This window comes from Canis aureus, chromosome 33 (genome assembly GCF_053574225.1).
Source record: "Canis aureus isolate CA01 chromosome 33, VMU_Caureus_v.1.0, whole genome shotgun sequence".
NCBI classification, from domain to species: domain Eukaryota; kingdom Metazoa; phylum Chordata; class Mammalia; order Carnivora; family Canidae; genus Canis; species Canis aureus.
Window position 1 is genome coordinate 24,650,223 of NC_135643.1, and position 25,366 is coordinate 24,675,588.

A 25,366-nucleotide genomic window follows, 5' to 3' on the forward strand; every position below is an offset into this window, starting at 1 on the left:
TGCAAAAGGAGACAAATAAAATGTATTTTTTGTAACACTGTAAATGAAATCTGGTCTTATCATGCAATGTAACACTATACAACAATTAAACAACAAATGAACTATATTTTTTAATAGGTATAAATCTCAAGAATACTGTTGAATTAAAAAAAGGGAACTGCAAACAAAGTGATATTCTTTGATATGATTTATATAGTATATATGTATACAGTAGCTATATCCCTGGAAAGAGTATTTTTTGTGTGTTTGCATATAAATCACACAAAATGTTATTTTTAAAGATCTAGAATGATAACATAAAACTCATAAAAGTTGTTATTTTGGGTAGGGCCATGGGTACTAGGATTTGAAAACATGATTAAAAGGCTTTTTACTTTTGTCTGTAAGGTTCTAATTTTTCAAAAATAAAATTCATTTGGGTATTTTATAATAAAAACTAATTTTAAAAAACACATTGCATTTGGCAATAAGTATGTATGTAATGGGTGAACTTTACATTCAAATGGATAAGTGGAGGCCAAAGGTAAATGCATTGAAAAATGAAAAGGAGTTCAGTCAGGATCTAGAGACAGTGAGGAATTGGGACATGAAGGTAAATGAATAGTGGGTAAAAACAGATGGGACATTGGATATAGGGAAAGAGTGTTTTTGCTATAATATCTATATCTATACAGAATCTCTCTCATATGTGTATGTAATATATACATACAATGTATAAGGAAAAAGGCATTGGATGGGTTGAACAGTAGAAATAGATTAAAATATAGGAGAGAAGGAATAAATTGATGAAGTGAATTATCTTGCACTAAACATTTAGGGAATATGCATGTTTGTTAAGGACATGGTAGATTTAGGACATGACTCTGCTTCTGACCAACAAATTTCCAAGATTTTCTACCACTGTGAAAAGAATTCTAATGAGAAGTTTGTCTATATAATATTCTGGTAATTTTAAACTAAGCATTCTTAACTCAATATTTTCATAGAGAAAATGAGAAAAAGTTACCCCAACAGAAATCCCCATTGCCAGGGAAAATTCATAAGGAAGTGGGAAATAAAAGCGGTTGAACATGCCTCCATTAGACATGGACCCATAGCCAATCTTAAACAAACTCTTTTCAAATTCTTCAAAGCCTGAAATATAAAAATAATCACATTTAGACAAATTTATAATGGCCAATAAGACAATTATTTAAGTAAATTTTGAAATATATGGTCTTTTCTGAGTAATTAGCTTTCACTAAGTTAAATCTTCCAGATTGCTTGAAATGCAAATGCAGCTAATTTTATATGTCATCACAGATTGGATTATAAACTATTTCACATTTTATAAAACATTGTTGTATCTAAATTATTTTAAAAGTTCCATTTCTCTGTAACTAAATAACTATTCCTACCTTCAACAATCTTTCTTGTAAATAGTATAATGAAAGTAACCTATAGGTTTATTTCTATCAGTTAACTTTTAGAAATGATATGTTTGATTAATTTGATAATTATAATAGAAAATATCAATGTGCCAAAAGAGAAAATAACTTAAAAACAGCATACCTCACTAAAAAGGTGAATTTTAAAATTTTCTCATTGGCTCAAATTTTCTACTGGAGGATATAATTATCACTGTCTTTATGCTCTTGAAATATTTCCACTAAACTCATATATTTGGTGTTTGAGTACAGTTATATTCATGACTAGTCATCTTTTTAAAACCCAAATAGATTTATGGGATATTTTAAGAAATATTTAAAAAGATTAGCTTCTACAATGATGCAAAGATAATCAGGAACATACTTCAGTGTAGGAAAAAAGTCATGGAACAAAAATATTATCAAATTCCTAATCCTCCTGAAAAACAAAATAAAAGAAAAGCAAAAACGGTTTAGGAGTAGATCTTATCCTTTTTTAACTGAAAAGTAAATAATTCTCCAGAGAAAAGCCACAGCTGCTAAATAATACAAATGCTGTGCAAGGGGCACGTATCTCTATGCAAATAATTAAAGATGAGCTCTAATAAAGATCTCACATCATTAAAGATGATCTCAAATAGAGATCTCACGTCATAATAATTTTGCCTTATATCAGTAATAATGATGACCCGAAGTAGAACTTAAAAGATGCCACATTTCTGCAAAATCTTTGTCTTTTTTTTCCCTTACAGGCTTTACTTGCAACAGCAGTAACAAAAATTCTGCCTTTTTCTTTTCTACTAGCCTCTAGTATTTAAAATATCTTTATTCAACATATAATTAGAAACCTACCTGTGGATCAAGTCCAAGCCCAGCTTGTATTAGGATAACAGTAAGGGCAGTGTTTCTTAAAATTGAAGACCACGTACTATTAACTTGGGTGTAATCACTGAGGTATGGAACATTCCTTATGGCAAAACCAGCCAGTAACATCCCTTAAAAGAAAGAAAATAAGGCATGTCTGATTCAGTTCATTTTTCTAAGTTAGAAAATAGAAATATTTAATTTCCCTTCCTCAAACACACTATGTCTCATTACTTCGGTGAAGGGCAGCTTACATACAAATAGAGAAGGGAGTATAAGTTAAGGAATGAAGATAAGAAATGACATATCTCAAATGGCTACAATAAGTAATTGAGTGTTGTTGGAACATAAAAAACAAGGATGGGAGTGGGAGATGGGTAGGAGGGGCCAAATAATATAAAGCTAATCCCCCTGAAGCCTCCATCCTCACTGGTTTTGGCAATGCCTTTATGCTTTTGCACCATAGGAAAGTTTTAGAAGGAAGTGACATAATGAATCTTGTATTTTCTATGTGATGGTCTTGATGAATTAGATAGACATAAAACTGAAGGAGAGAACAATTAGAAGGCTCTTTCATAGTCCATGGAAGAGATGGAAAACAAATAGCCTAAGTTAGGGCAGGAGTGGAAGTTTTGGAGACAAAAAAAAGATTCAGTGAATACTTAGCAGGTGCTGAAAGGATGTTGTGGACATAGAAAGGGTGTTTAGCAATAGAATGGAGTGATTATCTCTACTTACAGAGTACTGAATATTTGGGTGTATTTAATACTTAGAAGATATGCGACACCACTAATAGAAGTTCTTCCACTAATTTTCCTCTGTCCAGATGGAGAGTTATATAATAATGTTAATGAAGAAATAGGATATAATATTGGTTAGGCAGATGATGCATCCATGAATGTACATAGTGGAGATAACCAAATAGCTTACTCTAAAACCTTAAAGCCTTCTGATGCCCTAGTCACTATAGTATTTGAATCTTACAATTAATATTTGAATTAGATTATCTACAGAAAAATTCAGTCTTTTCCAAATGTTTCCTTTTTAGAATATATTTAAAACTAACTTAAAAAGTCCTACTAAACAATAAAGCAAGAGGAATCATATATTGAACATATTTAAATTATTTGCAAATGTATTTCAGAAAAATATCTGTGTGCTTATGTGTAAAAAGAATAAATATTCTATGAGTAAGCTACGGCCATACATATATAGTAAATACATACATAAAGATCATGTTACATTGAAATATTTCTAAATTATATCTATTCTGACTTGAGTATGTTCATAATTTACATATAGTTAATAACAAAGAAATAAGAACTAACTGTACACTTACCAAGAAGAGGTGGAAGTTGAGGCACTGAAGGTATTCTAATGAGTTCCAAAAGTTTCCCCCCAATAATGGCACTATGAAAGATAATTAATAGTCCAAATAAATTTCCACCAGGGAGAACTTCAGGGCCTGAGAATGACCAGGCTACACACCATATCATAAAAAATGCAACTCCTGAAATATAAAAAAGGCATATATCTATATATCTACATAGACATATATATATACACAAAAGATGAATTCTATTTTATTAAATGTCTTATTAATAGTCCCGTATAATGAATGACACATAGCATAGACTAGTGTTGCTTGCTAGTATGGTTGAAGAAATATCTGTTTAACATATATTCTAAACAAGGCAGGAAACAACAAATGTTGGAGAGGATGCGGAGAAAAGGGAACCCTCTTACACTGTTGGTGGGAATGTGAACTCGTGCAGCCACTCTGGAAAACTGTGTGGAGGTTCCTCAAAGAGTTAAAAATAGACCTGCCCTACGACCCAGCAATTTCACTGTTGGGGATTTACCCCAAAGATTCAGATGCAATGAAACGCCGGGACACCTGCACCCCGATGTTTCTAGCAGCAATGTCCACAATAGCCAAACTGTGGAAGGAGCCTCGGTGTCCAGCGAAAGATGAATGGATAAAGAAGATGTGGTTTATGTATACAATGGAATATTACTCAGCTATTAGAAATGACAAATACCCACCATTTGCTTCAAGTGGATGGAACTGGAGGGTATTATGCTGAGTGAAGTAAGTCAATCAGAGAAGGACAAACAGTGTATGTTCTCATTCATTTGGGGAATATAAATAATAGTGAAAGGGAATATAAGGGAAGGGAGAAGAAATGTGTGGGAAATATCAGAAAGGGAGAGAGAACATAAAGACTCCTAATTCTGGGAAACGAACTAGAGGTGGTGGAAGGGGAGGAGGTTGGAGGGTGGGGATTAATGGGTGACGGGGACTGAGGGGGGCACTTGACGGGATGAGCACTGGGTGTTATTCTGTATGTTGGTAAATTGAACACCAAGAAAAAATTAATTTATTAAAAAAACATATATTCCAAAGTCCCTATCAATTTATGGACAAGTTTTAACAAAGTATTATTAATTTAAAAAACTATTTAAAAAGTATATGTGAGTCCTTTAAAGTGCTTATCAATTGTCATATGACATTTTAAAAATGTCATGCAGGGCAGTCCAAGTGGCTCAGTGGTTTAGCGCTGCTTTCAGTCAGGGGCCTGATCCTAGAGATGTGGGATCAAGTTTCATATCGGACTCCCTACATGGAGCCTGCTTCTCCCTCTGTCTGTGTGTCTGCCTCTTTCTCTGTGTCTGTCATGAATAAATAAAATCTTTTAAAAAAATGTCATGGCAATATGATGAGCTTTACTTCATTTTGTATATTAGAGTAGCTTTTGTTTCTTTAATGCCACATATGAGTGAAATTATATGGTATTTATGTTTCTCTGATTGACTTATTTGCTTAGCATAATATGCTCTAGCTTCATCCATATCATTGCAAATGGAAATATTTTATTCTTTTTGATGGCTGAGTAATATTCCATTGTACACATATATCTTCTTTATTCATTCATCAGTTGATGAACACCTGGGTTCCCTCCATAGTTTGGTTATTTTTGATAATGCTGATTCATCAAGGTGCATGTATCCCTTTGAATCTGTGTTTTTGTATTCTTTGGGTAAATATCCAGGAGTGTAATTGCTGGGTCATAGGGTAACTCTATCTTTAACTTTTTGAGGGACCTCCATAATGTTTTCCAGAGTGGCTATACCAGTTTGCATTCCCACCAACAGTTTAAGAAGGTTCCCTTTTTTTCTTCATCCTTGTCAACATTTGTTGTTTCTGGATTGTTAATTTTAGCCATTCTGACAGGTGTGAGAGAATACAAATCAAAATCATTTGTATTTCCTTGAAAGAAGCATTTATTCTTAAAAAAAAGCCAGGATTTTGGGTAGGACTGGTCAAAGTCTGAGGCCTTCTTGCCTGAGATTGCTACCACTCCTTTCCTCATTTCTCCCCACTTACTTCATTTGGGAAAAACTAGTTTTATCAGAATGGAGCTTGATTAAAAACCAGCTGCTTTGTTGCCAGAAGAGGTAGGGCAGATCTGATACGGAATGGAGGGAGAAAACCCATGACTTTGCTGGCTAAAAATGGTAGATTGGTTTCAGAACAGGCAGAAAAAACATGCAGTGGTGCTAGTTTGATGCTGTAGTTCAAGTTGAGATGAGAAGCAGACAAGGTAAAAATTTAACTGGGAGATCTCAGATATGACAGAGTCAGAAAGACTGAGTTCCCCACATATCTATGGCTGATTGGGAAAGTATGCAAGTGCAGAGAAGACTCCAGAGAGTAAGGCAAAAAGTTAAAAAAACGATGTGAGACTGACTACCAGCAGCAATTTTGGATGCCTCCAGAAAACCCACCTACAGATCACTTGGCAGAAGGTGGAAGCCTTATTGGCTTGAACACAGTGTCTCTCCCAAATCATTAGGTGACTATTAAGCTATTCAGACAAAAGAGAAACCCTGAGGAAATCAGGCTAAAAACAAATAAACAAACAAAAACTAAGAGACATCAGCTGCTGCAAATCAAATCATGGGGCAGAATGATTCCACAGTTTAAGTACATGCAAATTACTCAAACAACAATAAAAACCTTAAAAAAATAAAACTGAATTTGAAGTTGCCATAATGTATAATTAAAATGTTTAATTTTCAACCCAAACTTACTAGACACTCAGAAATATGAGAATATACAACACATTCAGAAAAAAAAAGAGCAGTCAATAGACAATGAGTATATGAGTCCAGATGTTGGATTTACAAAGTTTTCATAACAGTCATTATAAATGTTTGAATAGTGAAAATACAACAATGTGTCATTTAATAGAGAATATCAATAAAGTGATAACATTTATTTAAAAATGGAAATCTGGAATTGAAATGTACAATTGAAATGAAAAGCTGACTAGAAAGGCTCAATAACATTTTTGAGCTTCTGAAAGAAAGTATCAGTGAACTTGAATATATATCAATAGAGATTAATTAACCAATCTGAAAAACAAAAGGAAGAAAAGAATAAAGAGAAATGGACAGAGCCTCAGACACCTATAGAACACCATCAAGAGTAATAACATATGCATAAAGGAAGTCCCAGGAGGAAAAGAGAAATAAAGGAGCAGAAACATATTTGAAAATATAATGTCCGAAAACCTCTCAAAGTTAATAAAAACATCAATTTATAGATATAAAGAGCTCAACAAAACCCAAGTGAAATAAGCACAAGAGATCCATACCTAGAGACATCATCATTGTCAAATTGCTAATGACAAAAGACAAAAGGAAAATCTTGGAAGTAGCAAGAAAATGATTCATCATGTACAGGGGAATAACAATGCAATTAACAGCAGCATTTTCATCAGAAAAAATAAAGGCAAAAGGCAGAGGAGTGACATTTCAAAAGTGTAGAAAAAGGGGCACCTGGCTCACTTAGTTGAGCATCCAACTCTTGATCTCACCTCAGGTCTTGAACTCAGGGTTGTAAGTTCAATTTCTGCATTGGGTTCCACACTAGGCATGGAGCCTACTTTAAAAAAAAAGTGTAGGGAAAAAAACCCTGTAAATCAAGAATTCAGTATCTAGTAAAACAATTTTTCTTTTCTTTTTTTTTAAAGATTTTATTTATGTATTCATGATAGACCCAGAAAGAGAGGTAGAGGCAAAGGCAGAGGGAGGAGAACCAGGCTCCATGCAAGGAGCCTGATGTGGGACTCAATCCTGGGAATCTGGGATCACACCCTGAGCCAAAGGCAGATGCTTAACCACTGAGCTCCCCAGGGCATCCCTAGTAAAACTATTTTATTTTTTAAATTTTTTTACCTACTTTCATTTACTTAAAGGAAAAACAACTTCATGAAAAAAGTTATAAAGTTCTTCTTATTGAAAATAAAGTATCTTTATTGAAAATACACTTAAAAGAAACAAAAAAGGACTAATAGCGTAAAACCTAAGCCTATTTCCCCAGAATATCCATTTCTTTGGAACTAGGCAAGGTACCACCCAAATAAAAGACCTAAAGAGTGTGAATAAAAGTGATGAGACTGATTTCTGCATGTTGTTGAGAGTTTAGATTTCTTATTTAAATTAACTTATATGCACTATGGGATTGGTGAATTAAATATGTTGAATGTTAAATATGTTAAATCACAGCTCTATCTCTATATGCTATTATCTGGAAAATATGTTTTAAGAGTTTCTTTAGTGAAAGTAGGGTGTATGGGTGTGTGTGTGAGAGAGACAGAGACAAGAACAGACGGACAAATGGAGATGGAGACCAAGAGATAGAGACAGAGACAGAAAAAAAGGGTACAATAATATAACCCCCCAAGCTAGAAACATGAAAGATCCTTTTCCTATAAACCTCTCTAAATTTAAAAAACCAAAAATGAAAGAAAACAAAGGGGAAAACCAGTTATAGATCCAAGTATGTTTGTAGTTTCAATACTGGTGCTATAAAACTCCTAATTAATTCCTGAGCAAACTGTAGTTCTCAATCTCAATGGATAATCTTTGGTGACCAATACATTTTTCTCTCTTCACAGGTCCTAACCCTACTCCTAACAATTGCTGTATAGACAATGCCCACTATATGGAGTATAGGGTCCTGGGACTATGCATGTAAGATCGATGTACAGAAATTATATTTATAAAGGAGTCCAATCACTTTATACTGTCAGATGTTCAAGTTCAGATTTAGAACCTTAAAAATACTGACATTAGTTTAAAAAGTAACTTTTACTAAATGAAAACATCAATTAATGAAATTTGGTTTTAAAAGTTTAAAGTTAGCAAGCAACAAATAAAATAAAATTTTAGGAGTGCCTGGAGGCCTAGCAGGTTAAGTGTCCATCTGAATCTTGGTTTCTGCTAAGGTTGTGATCTCAGGGTCATGAGATCAAACCCTACATCAGGCTTGGTGCTCAGTACAAAGTCAACTTGAGATTCTCTTTCTCTCTTTCCCTCTGCCCCTCCCCCAGCTCATGCATGTGCACACACTCTCACCCTCTCCCTCCCAATAAATAAAATCTTAAAAAAAAGAAAAAAAAATTTAAAACTTCAGTTGCTTATCCTTTATCAAATTTTAGTCTAATTTTTGTTCTCTATAGGCTGTATAATCGTGGAAGCCAATCTAAGTTAAATCATATATCCAGGAAAAAAAATCAAGAAAATTTCTTGTTATTAGGTGACAACTTATAAATATATGACAACGAGATGCTTTAAAATTTTAATGGTAAAGCAAATTTTATACAATTCTTTACAAGGCAGCAGCTTTTTAAAAATGTGGGTCCTGGGGAGGAGGGGCGAAATGGCGGAAGAGTAGGGTTCCCAAATCACCTGTCCCCACCAAATTACCTAGATAACCTTCAAATCATCCTGAAAATCTATGAATTCGGCCTGAGATTTAAAGAGAGACCAGCTGGAACGCTACAGTGAGAAGAGTTCGCGCTTCTATCCAGGTAGGAAGACGGGGAAAAGAAATAAACAAACAAAGGCCTCCGAGGGGGAGGGGCCCCGCGAGGAGCCGGGCTGAGGCCGGGGCGAGTGTCCCCAGGACAGGAGAGCCCCGTCCCGGAGGAGCAGGAGCTGCACTGACCTTCCTGGGCGGAAAGGGGCTCGCGGGGAGTTGGAGCAGGACCCAGGAGGGCGGGGATGCCCTCGGGCTCCCGGGGACACTAACAGACACCTGCGCCCCGGGAGAGTGCGCCGAGCTCCCTAAGGGCTGCAGCGCGCACGGGGGACCCGGAGCAGCTCGGAGGGGCTCGGGGGTGGCTCCGCGGAGGGGGCTGCGGGGCGGGAGCAGCTCGGGGGGCTCGGGCGGAGGAAGAGGCTCCGTGCGGAGGGGGCTGCGGGGCGGGAGCAGCTCGGGGGAGGCTCCGGGGAGGGGGCTGCGGGGCGGGAGCAGCTCGGGGGGGGTCGGGGGCGGCTCCGCGGAGGGGGCTGCGGCCCGGGAGCGCAAATCCAACAGCGCAGGCCGGGAGCACAGGGCGCCGGGACACAGCCCAGGATCTGGCCTCCCCCCGGGACAGGCAGAGGCCGGGAGGGCCCAGGACTGCAAGGACGCTCCTGCCCGAGCTGAGCAGATCAGCGGCCCCGCCCGGAGCCTCCAGGCCCTGCAGACGGAGAGCTCTGGAGCTACTGGGGGGCTGACTCCAGGGCTCCAGAGCTGGCCCCGCCTCTGGGGTTGTTCCTCCTGGGGCCTCACGGGGTAAACAACCCCCACTGAGCCTGCACCAGGCAGGGGGCAGAGCAGCTCCCCCAAGTGCTAACACCTGAAAATCAGCACAACAGGCCCCTCCCCCAGAAGACCAGCTAGACGGACAAGTTCCAGGGGAAGTCAAGGGACTTAAAGTATAGAATCAGAAGATACTCCCCCGTGTTTTTTTTTTTTTTCTCTTTGATTTGCTTCCCCCACCCCTTTTTTCCTTTCTTTCTTTTTCTTTTTTTCTTCTCTTTTTTCCTTTTTTTCTTTTTTCTTTTTCTCTTTTCTTTCCTTTCTCTCTCTCTTTTTCTCCTTTTCCCAATACAACTTGGTTTTGGCCACTCTGCACTGAGCAAAATGACCAGAAGGAAAACCTCACCTCAAAAGAAAGAATCAGAAACAGTCCTCTCTCCCACAGAGTTACAAAATCTGGATTACAATTCAATGTCAGAAAGCCAATTCAGAAGCACATATTATACAGCTACTGGTGGCTCTAGGAAAAAGCATAAAGGACTCAAGAGACTTCATGACTGCAGAATTTAGATCCAATCAGGCAGGAATTAAAAATCAATTGAATGAGATGCAATCCAAACTAGAAGTCCTAACGACGAGGGTTAATGAGGTGGAAAAACGAGTGAGTGACATAGAAGACAAGTTGATGGCAAAGAGGGAAACTAAGGAAAAAAGAGACAAACAATTAAAAGACCATGAAGGGGATCCCTGGGTGGCGCAGTGGTTTGGCGCCTGCCTTTGGCCCAGGGCGCGATCCTGGAGATCCGGGATCGAATCCCACATCGGGCTCCCTGCATGGAGCCCGCTTCTCCCTCTGCCTGTGTCTCTGCCTCTCTCTCTGTGTGTGTGACTATCATAAAAAAAAAAAAAAAATTAAAAAAAAAAAGACCATGAAGATAGATTAAGGGAAATAAACGACAGCCTGAGGAAGAAAAACCTACGTTTAATTGGGGTTCCCGAGGGCGCAGAAAGGGACAGAGGGCCAGAATACATATTTGAACAAATCATAGCTGAAAACTTTCCTAATCTGGGAAGGCTAACAGGCATTCAGATCCAGGAAATAGGAAGATCCCCCCCTAAAATAAAAAAAAAAAACCGTTCAACACCTCGACATTTAATGGTGAAGCTTGGAAATTCCAAAGATAAAGAGAAAATCCTTAAAGCAGCAAGAGACAAGAAATCCCTGACTTTTATGGGGAGGAGTATTAGGGTAACAGCAGACCTCTCCACAGAGACCTGGCAGGCCAGAAAGGGCTGGCAGGATATATTCAGGGTCCTAAATGAGAAGAACATGCAACCAAGAATACTTTATCCAGCAAGGCTCTCATTCAAAATGGAAGGAGAGATAAAGAGCTTCCAAGAGAGGCAGGAACTGAAAGAATATGTGACCTCCAAACCAGCTCTGCAAGAAATTTTAAGGGGGACTCTTAAAATTCCCCTTTAAGAAGAAGGTTAGTGGAACAATCCACAAAAACAAGGAATGAATAGATATCATGATGACACTAAACTCATATTTGTCAATAGTAACTCTGAACGTGAACGGGCTTAATGACCCCATCAAAAGGCGCAGGGTTTCAGACTGGATAAAAAAGCAGGACCCATCTATTTGCTGTCTACAAGAGACTCATTTTAGACAGAAGGACACCTACAGCCTGAAAATAAAAGGTTGGAGAACCATTTACCATTCGAATGGTCCTCAAAAGAAAGCAGGGGTAGCCATCCTTATATCAGATAAACTAAAATTTACCCCGAAGACTGTAGTGAGAGATGAAGAGGGACACTATCTCATACTTAAAGGATCTATCCAACAAGAGGACTTAACAATCCTCAATATATATGCCCCGAATGTGGGAACTGCCAAATACGTAAATCAATTAATAACCAAAGGGAAGAAATACTTAGATAATAAGACACTTATACTTGGTGACTTCAATCTAGCTCTTTCTATACTCGATAGGTCTTCTAAGCACAACATCTCCAAAGAAACGAGAGCCTTAAATGATACACTGGACCAGATGGATTTCACAGATATCTACAGAACTTTACATCCAAACTCAACTGAATACACATTCTTCTCAAGTGCACATGGAACTTTCTCCAGAATAGACCACATACTGGGTCACAAATCAGGTCTGAACCGATACCAAAAGATTGGGATCGTCCCCTGCATATTCTCAGACCATAATGCCTTGAAATTAGAACTAAATCACAACAAGAAGTTTGGAAGCACCTCAAACACGTGGAGGTTAAGGACCATCCTGCTAAAAGATGAAAGGGGGGTCAACCAGGAAATTAAGGAAGAATTAAAAAGATTCATGGAAACTAATGAGAATGAAGATACAACCGTTCAAAATCTTTGGGATGCAGCAAAAGCAGTCCTAAGGGGGAAATACATCGCAATACAAGCATCCATTCAAAAACTGGAAAGAACTCAAATACAAAAGCTAACCTTACACATAAAGGAGCTACAGGAAAAACAGCAAATAGATCATACACCCAAGAGAAGAAGAGAGTTAATAAAGATTCGAGCAGAACACAACGAAATCGAGACCAGAAGAACTGTGGAACAGATCAACAGAACCAGGAGTTGGTTCTTTGAAAGAATTAATAAGATAGATAAACCATTAGCCAGCCTTATTAAAAAGAAGAGAGAGAAGACTCAAATTAATAAAATCATGAATGAGAAAGGAGAGATCACTACCAACACCAAGGAAATACAAACGATTTTAAAAACATATTATGAACAGCTATACGCCAATAAATTAGGCAATCTGGAAGAAATGGACACATTCCTGGAAAGCCACAAACTACCAAAACTGGAACAGGAAGAAATAGAAAACCTGAACAGGCCAATAACCAGGGAGGAAATTGAAGCAGTCATCAAAAACCTCCCAAGACACAAGAGTCCAGGGCCAGATGGCTTCCCAGGGGAATTCTATCAAACATTTAAAGAAGAAACCATACCTATTCTACTAAAACTGTTTGGAAAGATAGAAAGAGATGTAGTACTTCCAAAATTGTTCTATGAGGCCAGCATCACCTTAATTCCAAAACCAGACAAAGACCCCACCAAAAAGGAGAATTACAGACCAATATCCCTGATGAACATGGATGCAAAAATTCTCAACAAGATACTAGCCAATAGGATCCAACAATACATTAAGAAAATTATTCACCATGACCAAGTAGGATTTATCCCCGGGACACAAGGCTGGTTCAACACTCGTAAAACAATCAATGTGATTCATCATATCAGCAAGAGGAAAACCAAGAACCATATGATCCTCTCATTAGATGCAGAGAAAGCATTTGACAAAATACAGCATCCATTCCTGATCAAAACTCTTCAGAGTGTAGGGATAGAGGGAACATTCCTCGACATCTTAAAAGCCATCTATGAAAAGCCCACAGCAAATATCATTCTCAATAGGGAAGCACTGGGAGCCTTTCCCCTAAGATCAGGAACCAGACAGGGATGTCCACTCTCACCACTGCTGTTCAACATAGTCCTGGAAGTCCTAGCCTCAGCAATCAGACAACAAAAAGACATTAAAGGCATTCAAATTGGCAAAGAAGAAGTCAAACTCTCCCTCTTCGCCGATGACATGATACTCTACATAGAAGACCCAAAAGCCTCCACCCCAAGATTGCTAGAACTCATACAGCAATTTGGTAGCGTGGCAGGATACAAAATCAATGCCCAGAAGTCAGTGGCATTTGTATACACTAACAATGAGACTGAAGAAAGAGAAATTAAGGAGTCAATCCCATTTACAATTGCACCCAAAATCATAAGATACCTAGGAATAAACCTAACCAAAGAGGTAAAGGATCTATACCCTAAATACTGTAGAACACTTCTGAAAGAAATTGAGGAAGACACAAAGAGATGGAAAAATATTCCATGCTCTTGGATTGGCAGAATTAATATTGTGAAAATGTCAATGTTACCCAGGGCAATTTACACGTTTAATGCAATCCCTATCAAAATACCATGGACTTTCTTCAGAGAGTTAGAACAAATTATTTTAAGATTTGTGTGGAATCAGAAAAGACCCCAAAATAGCCAGGGGAATTTAAAAAAAGAAAACCATATCTGGGGGCATCACAATGCCAGATTTCAGGTTGTACTACAGAGCTGTGGTCATCAAGACAGTGTGGTACTGGCACAAAAACAGACACATAGATCAATGGAACAGAATAGAGAATCCAGGAGTGGACCCTGAACTTTATGGTCAACTAATATTCGATAAAGGAGGAAAGACTATCCATTGGAAGAAAGACAGACTCTTCAATAAATGGTGCTGGGAAAATTGGACATCCACATGCAGAAGAATGAAACTAGACCACTCTCTTTCACCATACACAAAGATAAACTCAAAATGGATGAAAGATCTAAATGTGAGACAAGATTCCATCAAAATCCTAGAGGAGAACATAGGCAACACCCTTTTTGAACTCAGCCACAGTAACTTCTTGCAAGATACATCCACGAAGGCAAAAGAAACAAAAGCAAAAATGAACTATTGGGAGTTCATCAAGATAAGAAGCTTTTGCACAGCAAAGGATACAGTCAACAAAACTAAAAGACAACCTACAGAATGGGAGAAGATATTTGCAAATGACGTATCAGATAAAGGGCTAGTTTCCAAGATCTATAAAGAACTTATTAAACTCAACACCAAAGAAACAAACAATCCAATCATGAAATGGGCAAAAGACATCCCAGAAATCCACAGAGGAAGACATAGACATGACCAACATGCACATGAGAAAATGCTCTGCATCACTTGCCATCAGGGAAATACAAATCAAAACCACAATGAGATACCACCTCACACCAGTGAGAATGGGGAGAATTAACAAGGCAGGAAACCACAAATGTTGGAGAGGATGCGGAGAAAAGGGAACCCTCTTACACTGTTGGTGGGAATGTGAACTGGTGCAGCCACTCTGGAAAACTGTGTGGAGGTTCCTCAAAGAGTTAAAAATAGACCTGCCCTACTACCCAGCAATTGCACTGTTGGGGATTTATCCCAGAGATGCAGATGCAGTGAAAAGCCGGGACACCTGCACCCCGATGTTTCTAGCAGCAATGTCCACAATAGCCAAACTGTGGAAGGAGCCTCGGTGTCCAGCGAAAGATGAATGGATAAAGAAGATGTGGTTTATGTATACAATGGAATATTACTCAGCTATTAGAAATGACAAATACCCACCATTTGCTTCAACGTGGATGGAACTGGAGGGTATTATGAGTGAAGTAAGTCAGTCGGAGAAGGACAAACATTATATGTTCTCATTCATTTGGGGAATATAAATAATAGTGAAAGGGAATATAAGGGAAGGGAGAAGAAATGTGTGGGAAATATCAGAAAGGGAGAGAGAACATAAAGACTCCTAACTTTGGGAAACGAACTAGGGGTGGTGGAAGGGGAGGAGGGTGGAGGGTGGGGGTGAATGGGTGACGGGCACTGAGGGGGGCACTTGACGGGATGAGCACTGGGTGTTATTCTGTATGTTGGTAAATTGAACACCAATAAAAAAAATTATTTACAAAATAATAATAAAAACTAAAATAAAAATAAAAATGTGGGTCCTAATTTTATTAAGAACCTTAATATTTCCAGGAATATTCCTTCCAGCTGACTTAAAACTAAATATCAGGGATGCCTGGGTGGTTCAGCTGATTAAGTGTTTGCTGATTTTGGCTCAGGTCATGATCTCATGAATTGTGAGATCAAGCCCCACATTGGGCTCTGGGCTCAGTGGGGAGTCTGCTTGATATTCTCTCCCTCTGCCCCTCCCCTTACTCATACTCATACTCTCTCTCTCTCTCTCTCTCTCTCTCTCTCAAATAAATAGTTCTTAAAAAAACTAAATATCAAAAGTAGGCTTTAAATAAAAATCTTTCATCAATGTTCTTTCTTTCTTTCTGACTGCACACCCAATCAATATGGGGCTTGAGATCACAACCCTGAGATCAAGAGTTGGATACTCTACCGACTGAGCCAGCCCCTTAATAAATGCTGTTTATAATCCCCAAGATTTAATATAAGAAGTCATGGAAAACATTAAAACATATATCTGTTAAGCAATTATTATTCTGACAGAGTTAAGGAAATATTTCCTTTTTGTCCACAAATTGCTTGTAATAAGAGCTGAAGTATATAGCTGAGGTATGCAGCTGATTTGATCTGGTATATATAGATAAAGCAGTGGCTTTGTTGGTTTATATTTCAATATTTATCAAATATATCTCTCATTTTTTCTCCACTTACATTTCTAATTTCACATACCATTTGTAATAACTTTATTTAATATTCCTTGTGGAGGACAAGAATACTTCTTTTCCATCTGTGGTTTTGTTTCCTCTGTTTGTGACAAGACAGTTTCCGTAGTTTCTTCATGTTTATTATTACTATCTTTGAGGTTCTGAGGTAAAGCAAGGAAATCTTTTAAGAAATATATTTTCCATGCAATTTTATGAATGTACAAAACCACCTAATCTCATAATTAAATTCATATTATTACTGTCACCATGAGAATTACACATATAAAAGAATATTCATGCACTATATCATTAGGTATTTGGGGATGTCACAGGAGTGCACTTTGTAGTGCATGTTGATTTGGCTTTTATAGATTTGAATCCCTGCCATTTTCATTTGTGATTTGTGCATATTGAATAAGTGAGCCTATAGTGTAGGCAGAATAATTAAAAGTGTCCGTCTTTAGTCTTACCTCCACAGATTACTCAATAAAACTTTAGTAGAATGAAAATACAACTAAGTTGGAAAGGAGGTGAAATATAATTTTACTTAGACTCATTTCATTTGAAAAATTATATAACTGGAAAAAATGAGAAAAGTAGATCAGGCTTTCAGAAATTTAAGGTTCACGCTCCCACTATTAATTATAGATAACACCCATAGGTAGTTCATGAGTTTAGCTACATCTTCAGGCTTTTAAATGGTAGTTAGTCTAATTATGAAACTGCTGATTTAGAAAAAAAAAAGACATCTTAGTTTGTGAGAAATTGAGAGGCTTCTTCCAAGGTAAACAAAACAAGACAAAAATAAAAAAAAACAAAACAGAGTTAACCCTGAAATAGAAATCTTCAAATTTGCCTTATTGTTACCATGATGTAGTATGTGTGTATTTGTGTGTATGTGTGTGCATGAATGTGCATGTATGTACCTGCACACACAGGCCAACACTTTGAGTGTATTGATAATACTTTAAGTGCAGTGTAGAGAGAATATTGCATTGTCACAAGAAATGGTAACAAAGGCTAGAGGCATGGACAGATTAATAAGGAAGGGAAGAGGAAACATTTAATGACTAGGGAGGCAGAGGCACCACTGCAGCTAATATAAATGAATTATGTAGCTTTATTAATAACATAGTTCTCTCTATATAATCATGATTAATTTGTTGGATTTCTAGTATAGAGACATTTTGGAAAGTCTGTCACTATACAAAAGGGCAAGGTAAAGATACAAAGGTGAATTTTGATTAGTGTGGGTAAAAGGTCATATGAGGTAAGACCATATTATTTTAAGTTTTATTATTTCAGATTTTATAAGAAACTGAGGGATCCCTGGGTGGCGCAGTGGTTTGGCACCTGCTTTTGGCCCAGGGCGCGATCCTGGAGACCCGGGATCGAATCCCACATCAGGTTCCCGGTGTATGGAGCCTGCTTCTCCCTCTGCCTATGTCTCTGCGCCTCTCTCTCTGTGACTATCATAAATAAATAAAAATTAAAAAAAAAAAAAGAAACTGACATAGACTAGGATGAGGTCTTTACAGATAAATAATTAGAATCAATGGCAAATATTTTAAATATCCAAAAGAAGAACATTTGGGCCCCTAAGAACTATAGAAACCTCTTAAAAAAAAGTAAACAAATTTTTAAAAAGTAAAAAATTTATCATTCTAATTATGGGCAATTATTATGCAGTAGAACTAGACCAAAAGAAGGTATATGACTTGCTCTGTACAGTTGGAAAAATAAAAATTTGGTTCTCTTCAAATACACAGCACATTTAATTTGTCTTTACCTCATGTAGTCTAAGTTACTGAGTTTTTCCTAGATATAGAAGAAATAATAAGCCATATCCATTATTCCTAAAATCTGCCCTCTTTAGCTCCAAAATAATCTTTAATCACCCCTTTCCATCTTTTTATTCCTTCCGCTAATTTCTTAGGACTTATTTAAATTAGTTATTTTTAGATGATCACTTCTCGGGGTTCCTGGGTGGCTCAGTTGGTTAGGTGTCTGTCTTCAGCTCAGATCATGATCCTAGAGTCCTGAGATCGAGTCCCATATCAGGTTCCCTGCTCACAGGGGAGCCTGCTTCTCCCTCTTCCTCTACTGCTCCCCCTGCTTATGCTCTCATTTTCTCTTTGTTAAATAAATAAAATATTTTAAAATAATGACCACTTCTTATTTTTTAACCAGACATATAATAGAAGCCTAATAAGTAAACTTGAAAGATAAATTTTAAGATCAGATTGATTTTTATGTCATGTATTACAAAATAGTTTTAGGTTTTTACCTGAAGAGTTGTAGATGATGGGGTGTTTTTATCCTCCAAATGTTCATTTTGTGGTTCTATGGTGTACATGCTAATATTTAAAAGAAAAATAGTTTGAAAAAATAGTACTGTAAATCTATCTGAAACAAACATGGTTAAATGGGATTAATTTTTAATGATTTTTTTATTTTAAAGTTGTATCACAGTCAAGTCAGATATTTTTGTGGTTAAGACAACTCCAAATATTCATTGTAAAGTTATGAAGCAAAATCATAAATTTTAAAAACCACTATCACACAGAAACTTAATACTTCTCAGTAGTTCATAATGGTGGGTCATATCTTAAAAGCATATATCAGAAAACTCAGTTCTTTATTTTATGCACTGAAATAATTTCCACAATTGCTTTACTCTATCTTTAGTCACATTTATGTCAGAAAAGAGTCCAAACTTTTTAAAAATTAAATATGATCAACAATATTAATACCTACATCTGTAAGTTACTGATACATACTGTCTTTATTTGTGATCCATTTGAAAGATTTGAGGGTCAACATTTAAATAAAATAAATTTTATTCTTAATAAGAATGAACTAAAAAAAAAAGGGTATGAAATAGGACCACATTAGAAGATTTAGGTTTGGAAACTTATTTAAATTATCTGTTGTAGGTGGCTCCGTGGCGCAATGGTAGCGTATTGGACTTCTAAATTATCTGTTGTTTCTACCTTCTCTGTGATTTTTGATGCTTTTGAGCGTAGGAAGAGTATCTACCATAAAAATATCTTTCAATTCCTGAGTTGGAATGAGGACAAAATTAAAAGCTTTAAGTCTTAATTTTTAGGTACTTGATAAGACCAAACCCCACAGTATTTAAAGTATCTATATTTTTTAAAAGGCAAGCAATTTTAGTAATGAAAATTTTTAATGAAAAGGAGCATTAATATTTGAGTACCTATCACATATGCTAGGTGCTTTACATATATTGCCTCATTTTAATGAAATAAAATATTAGAGTGTAAAAATCTTATAAGGGATCATAACTAATTAATGACATTAAAACAGAAAATAACATTTACTTTTTAAATGTGATGAAAAAATTAGATCTCTAAGTCCCTTTAAAGTAAAATTCCATTTTAACGAAAGGGAATATAAAAACTACCTGGTCATTAGAATGACAACCTGTCATTAACTGTTAGACTAGAAGCTAAATGTGAGTAAATTCCAAGCACAAAGAGGGTGGGTAAATCACCTAAGCTGTGTCAAGTTCTGAAAGGATAGACTGAGGGTTAGAATCATTAAAAAAATTAAGCTGGAGTGCATAAGAGTTGTGAGGTCAGGTCACAAAGTCCATCCACACAGTGATTATTGAATGTCTATTCTTTTGGGCTCTGAAGATAAAGCAGCAAAACAAAATAAAATAAATGTAGGTTTCTGCTCTCATGGATGTTATATTCTTGTTGGAAGAGGAAAACAATAAACAGTATTTTCAGATTGTGATGAAGTACTGGAGAAAATAAACCCTCATGATATTACAGTGATCAAGGTGACATTTGAGCTGTGACCTAAATAAGGAGAAACTATGAGTCATAACTAGGCAGATGGACAAGAATAGGCAAACATAATATCAAGAATCATACAAAAAGCCAGGCAGCATATTTTAAAGTCTACAGCTATGTTGGGACACATAGGTGGCTCAGTGGATTGAGCATCTGTCTGACTCTCGGTTTCCACTCAGGTTGTGATCTCAGAGTTGTGAAATTGAGTCCCAAGTCTGGCTCTGGACTTAGCACAGAGTTTGCTTAAGATGGTCTCTCCCTCCCCCTCTGCCTTTCTCCCTCCTCCTCCTTTCTCTTTCTCTAAAAAATCAATAAGGTAATCTTTAAAAAAAATCTATAGCTATGTCATGGTTAGGATAGGAGGACTGGAATTCAGGCAAGCAGACCATGCAATAGAACTTCAAATCCTAGATAAGGAGTCTGAACAACAAATGTCCATGTTAGCCGCTATAAGAGAAGATTGATGCTGTGTCAAGTAATATTTATGCCTGGCAACTACTCAATACTCTCTTTACATATCTGCCAAGAGAGGAATTCGTAGGTAGTTGTAGGCTTGGTAACTAAGAGCAAGGAGTTTGGAGCTGAGATAGAAATGTGTTTCACTCTTCCCTTTATCTTTTAATAACTGTGAGAAGTGATTTATCTCCCTAGGCCTCAACTTCCTTATCTGTAATGATATAATATTGCTAAATTTATTGGTTATTGTGAGGATTAAATGATATAATAGCTTATACAAGCTGGATTATGTTAAGCAGTTGACATGAATCATTACATTAGATTTCCACAACACTATGAAATATTTGTTATTCTCATTTTACAGGTGTTGACACTAAGACCCAGGAAGGTTTTCCCAAAGTCACACAGCTAGCAAGTGGCATAGTTGGAATTTGAACCAAATACTCTTTAATACTATTCAAGTCCTTATTAACCTTGGTATCTTCTTTTTCCTTTTAGTTATTCTGGTGATGTTACATTGTGGATTTAAGTTGCATTTTCGTGGTGACTAACATATTTTCACACATTTATTGGCTATTTGAATATTTTCTTTAGTAAAGTGTTCAAATCTCTTGCCCATTTAAAAAATGTATTGGCTATTACTGATTTTTTTGAGTTCTTTATGTATTCCAGAAACAAATCTTTTATTAGATATATAAATAGCTAATACTGTCGTCTACTCCATGGCATACTTTTTAAAAAATTAATTAATTAATTAATTTTTAATAAATTTATTTTTTATTGGTGTTCAATTTGTCAACATATAGAATAACACCCAGTGCTCATCCCGTCAAGTGTGTGGCATGCCTTTTCACACTGATGTCTTTGAATGAACAGAGTTTTTATTTTAATTTAGTCTAATTAACCTTTTTTCTAATTAAAGCTTTTATTGTTTTATGAGTCTTTGCCATCCTGAAATCATAAAAGTATTCTCCTATATATTCTTATAGGAGCGTTAATGTTTTGCCTTTTACATCTAGGTCTATGATCCATCTGGAATTGATTTTTATGTATGGTGTGAGAAGAGATACAAATTCATTTTTTCCCATATCAATATCAAATTGACTCAGTATCATTTATTAAAAAGATCATCCTTTACCCATTGCATTCCGGCATCACCTTTGTTGTAAATCAGGTGACTACATATATGCTAATTTATTTTTGGATTTTCTGATGTTCCACTGGCCTATTTTTTCTTTTTTTAAAGATTTTATTTATTTATTCATGAGAGACACAGAGAGGCAGAGACACAGGCAGAGGGAGAAGCAGGCTCCATGCAGGGAGCCCAATGTGGGACTTGATCCCAAGTCTCCAGGATCATGCCCGGGGCTGAAGGCAGCGCTAAACCGCTCAGCCACCCAGGCTGCCCTTATTTTTCTATCCTTATACCAACACTACACTAGTACTTATATAATAGAAATTATTACCTGGTGCTGTAAGTTTTCTAGTTTTGTTCTCCTTCAGAGTAGGATTGTCTCTTTGTATTTCCACATACATTTTATTTATTTATTTATTTATTTATTTATTTATTTATTTATTTATTTTTCCACATACATTTTAGAATAAAGTTGTTCATTCATACACACACTCTCTCTCTGGTAGTATTTTGACTGAAATTGCACTGAATCTGTAGATTAATTTGGGGGAGAACTGACCATCTTAACAGTGCTGAGTCTTTTAATCCTTTAACATTGTATGGATCTCTCCATGTACTTAGATTTTCTTTAGTTTATTTAATAGTATTTATAGTTTTCAGTGTAGATGTCTTATATATCTTTCATTAGACTTATTTCTAGATAGGCTTATTTCTAGGTATTGATGTTTTTGGGATGTGTCAAACAGTATCATCTTAAAAAGTTTATTACTTGTTTTTTGCTGATAGACAAAAATACAACTAATTTTTATTTATTCACTTCACATCTAGGCCTTGATAAATTCACTTTATTCTAATAGATTCTTTTGGATTTTCTAAGTACCAAGCATGTGGTCAGCAAATATGTTTTATTTCTTCCTTTCTAAATTTTATATATTTTATCTTTTTCTTTCTTTATTGTACTAGTTGTAATCTGTCTTTACAGTTTTTTAATATCCCTGCTGGTCTTGGTATTGTCTGTCTTCAGTATTTGTTTTAATACAGATCTGTTGGCAATAAATTCCTTATTTGTTTGCCTTAAATGTCTTTATTTCACCTTCACTTTTGAAAGAGATTCTCATTGAATACAGAATTCCATATTACAAGTTATTTTAAGATTTTTTAAAAATTTTATTTATTTGATAGAGATAGAGAGCACAAGCAGGGTAAGTGGTGGAGGAAGAGGGAGAAGCAGGCTCCCCGCCAAGCAGGGATCCAAAGCAGGGCTCAATTCCAGGACCCCGGGATCATGATTTGAGCCAAAGGCAGAGGCTTAACCAATTGAGCCACCCAGGCACCCCTATTTCCTTTAAGAATTTTAAAGATGTTCCATTGTATTCTGAGTATATACACAGAAGGAAAGCTTCTGGATCATATGGTAACTGTTTCATTTTAGAGGAAATGACATACTGTTTTCCACAGTGACTATGGCTATATCATCTTATATTCATACCAGTAATGCACAAGGGTTCTGATTTCTCTATATACTTGTCAGCACCTGTTATTTTGTTTTCCATAATAGCCAGCCTAATGAAATGGTATCTCATTGTGGTTTTCATTTCGATTTTCCTAATGATTATTGAGCATCTTTCATGTCCTTACCGGTAATTTGTATATATTCTTCAGAAAAATGTATATTTTAGTCCTTTGCCCAGTTTTTAGTTGGGTTATTTATTTTTTGTTTTCAAGTTGTAAGAGTTCTTTATATATTCTGGATATTAATCACTTACCTGATATATTATTTGCAAATATTTTCTCATTCTGTGGGTTGCCTTTTCTTTTTCTTGATGGTGTTTTTCAACACACAAACATTTTTAATTTTGATGTAGCCCAATTTATCTATTTCTTTTATTGTCTGTGTTTTAGCTATCTAATCAAAGAAATCATTGCCAAATCTAATATCATGAAACTTCCCTCTATATTTTCTTATAAGAGTTTTATAGTTTTAGTTCTTACAGTCATAGTCATTTTAACATTTTTGTCTTCTAACTCTAACTAAAAATTCTCGGTCACCTTTGAGTCTGCTCTTATTTTCAATTTTCTCTCTTGGCTTGTAGTCATACAGTTTTATCTAATAGCTAGCATGGCTAATAATTTTTAAAAAATATTTTATTTATTTATTCACGAGAGACACACAGAGAGAGGCAGGGACACATAGGCAGAGGGAGAAGCAGGCTCCTTATGGGGGCAGGACTCCATTCCAGGACCTGGGGATCATGACCTAAGCCAAAGGCAGATGCTCAACGACTGAGACACCCAGGCGTCCCTCATGGTTAATAATTTTTATTGAAAGCTTGACACTGTGTACAAAAATTTATAGTCTCTAGATAATACCTTCCAGAGAAATATTGAAGTGGGGGAGGGAGATAGTGTTAATCACTAAGCAAATCAGAGACTGAGGTTGGTTGATACAGCTTTACGGCACTCAGTTTTACCTCAATTTGCCCCAGCTCCTAGGGAATAGTTTTCTAAGTATTTGCCTCGAATGATACTCCCTGCTCCCCCCGCCCCCCAATTATGGTAGCCTCATTTGTTTTTCACAGATCAGTATACTTTACCACTTCCCCTTGGTTCACTCCTTTTGTCCATGCTTTACTCTCCTGGAATAGTTGAATTAACTTCTCCAGGGTGACAGTATAAATAAAGGAGTTGGGTGGGGCCAGAATCAGGCAGTCTGGTTCCAGAGCCTACACTCTTAAAACTAAAGGGCCTATAATATGCAGAGACTGTGCCACATATAGACTAAATCTTTCACAAGGGTTTAGATGCTAACATTTAGGAAATGGCCATAATAAATCTATTTTGGAAAAGAAGAAAAATCTATGAGATATCTAACTTTTTGGCTTTTCCATTTTAGAAAAGAAACTATTAAAAGTAAGGGTTTTAGAACTTCAAAATAAAGTATAAATAACAAGGGGCACCTATGTGGCTCAGTTGATTAAGCATCTGACTCTTGATTTCGGCTCAGGTAATGATCTCAGGGTCCTGGGATCAGCCCTGTGTCATACACACTCAGTATGGAATCTGCTTGAGGATTCTCTCTTCCTCTCTCTCTGCCCCTGCTTTCACTCTTTCTCTTTAAAATACATAAGTAAATCTATTAAAACAAAGTATAAATGATAAGTTATAGAAGGCTAACATCATTTAGAAATAGCTCATTGGAAGTCAATTATAAAGTGTTAAGATCCCTAGCCATCATTTCATCGCCTGTGATTCAGCCTTCTACATGCCCCTCATCCATCAACCCCTTTGACTGAGTACTCCAGAACTTCTGATGGACTATTATCAAACTCTTGGGTCTCTTACATTCTCAACCTATTTTCAAAGCGTTCTCTTAAATTCTGTGTTCTGAAACCAATTCCTTCTCTTAAGGACACTGTTTCCCCTATAGTTCTTACATACTACCTGTTTATTTGCTAGCATTCCTTCTGACACCCTACTGCTATTTCTAAACATTATTAAAAAAAACAACCTTGCTTCTTTGAGCTTATATGATTTGACAATACCACCTTATCTCTCTTCTAGTCACTGTCATTTACTGACCTCATCTTGGTCCCTTTCCATTATTCACCAAAGGCATGATGAACACCTGACACCAAATTTGTAATGCTTGTGAGTCTTAAACATATACTTGGATAATTCATCTGCTACCTTGGTTCCTCAGTTCTTTACTTCCTTTCTAATAAAGTAAAGGCCATGCTAGACCCTTCCATCATCTGAAATGTTCTATAATCA

General features: G+C 36.5%; 1 protein-coding gene and 1 long non-coding RNA gene across 10 annotated transcripts in view; one reads left to right on the forward strand and one right to left on the reverse strand.

The window, feature by feature from the left end:
• Window positions 1-25,366, reverse strand: part of SLC9B1 (solute carrier family 9 member B1) — a 61,482-nt gene that overhangs the window by 22,638 nt on the left and 13,478 nt on the right. For 6 of the 9 annotated variants that reach the window (XM_077882149.1, XM_077882152.1, XM_077882151.1 and 3 more), the window contains 5 exons: window positions 18,468-18,537; window positions 16,206-16,341; window positions 3,610-3,780; window positions 2,259-2,401; window positions 1,007-1,134 (listed from right to left, as the gene is read on the reverse strand). In XM_077882149.1, coding sequence (XP_077738275.1) covers window positions 1,007-1,134; window positions 2,259-2,401; window positions 3,610-3,780; window positions 16,206-16,341; window positions 18,468-18,536 — 647 coding nt within the window. In that variant the 5' untranslated portion in view covers window position 18,537. Of the gene's footprint in view, window positions 1-1,006; window positions 1,135-2,258; window positions 2,402-3,609; window positions 3,781-16,205; window positions 16,342-18,467; window positions 18,538-25,366 lie in introns of those variants that run through there. The other 3 variants (XM_077882154.1, XM_077882156.1, XM_077882155.1) reach the window with 2 other exon arrangements.
• The window catches only part of LOC144303788 (uncharacterized), an 81,747-nt gene continuing 65,233 nt past the window's right edge, over window positions 8,853-25,366 (forward strand). Inside the window, exon 1 of the long non-coding RNA XR_013370764.1 lies at window positions 8,853-9,151. This is a non-coding gene — a long non-coding RNA (uncharacterized LOC144303788). The remainder of the gene's footprint in view (window positions 9,152-25,366) is intronic.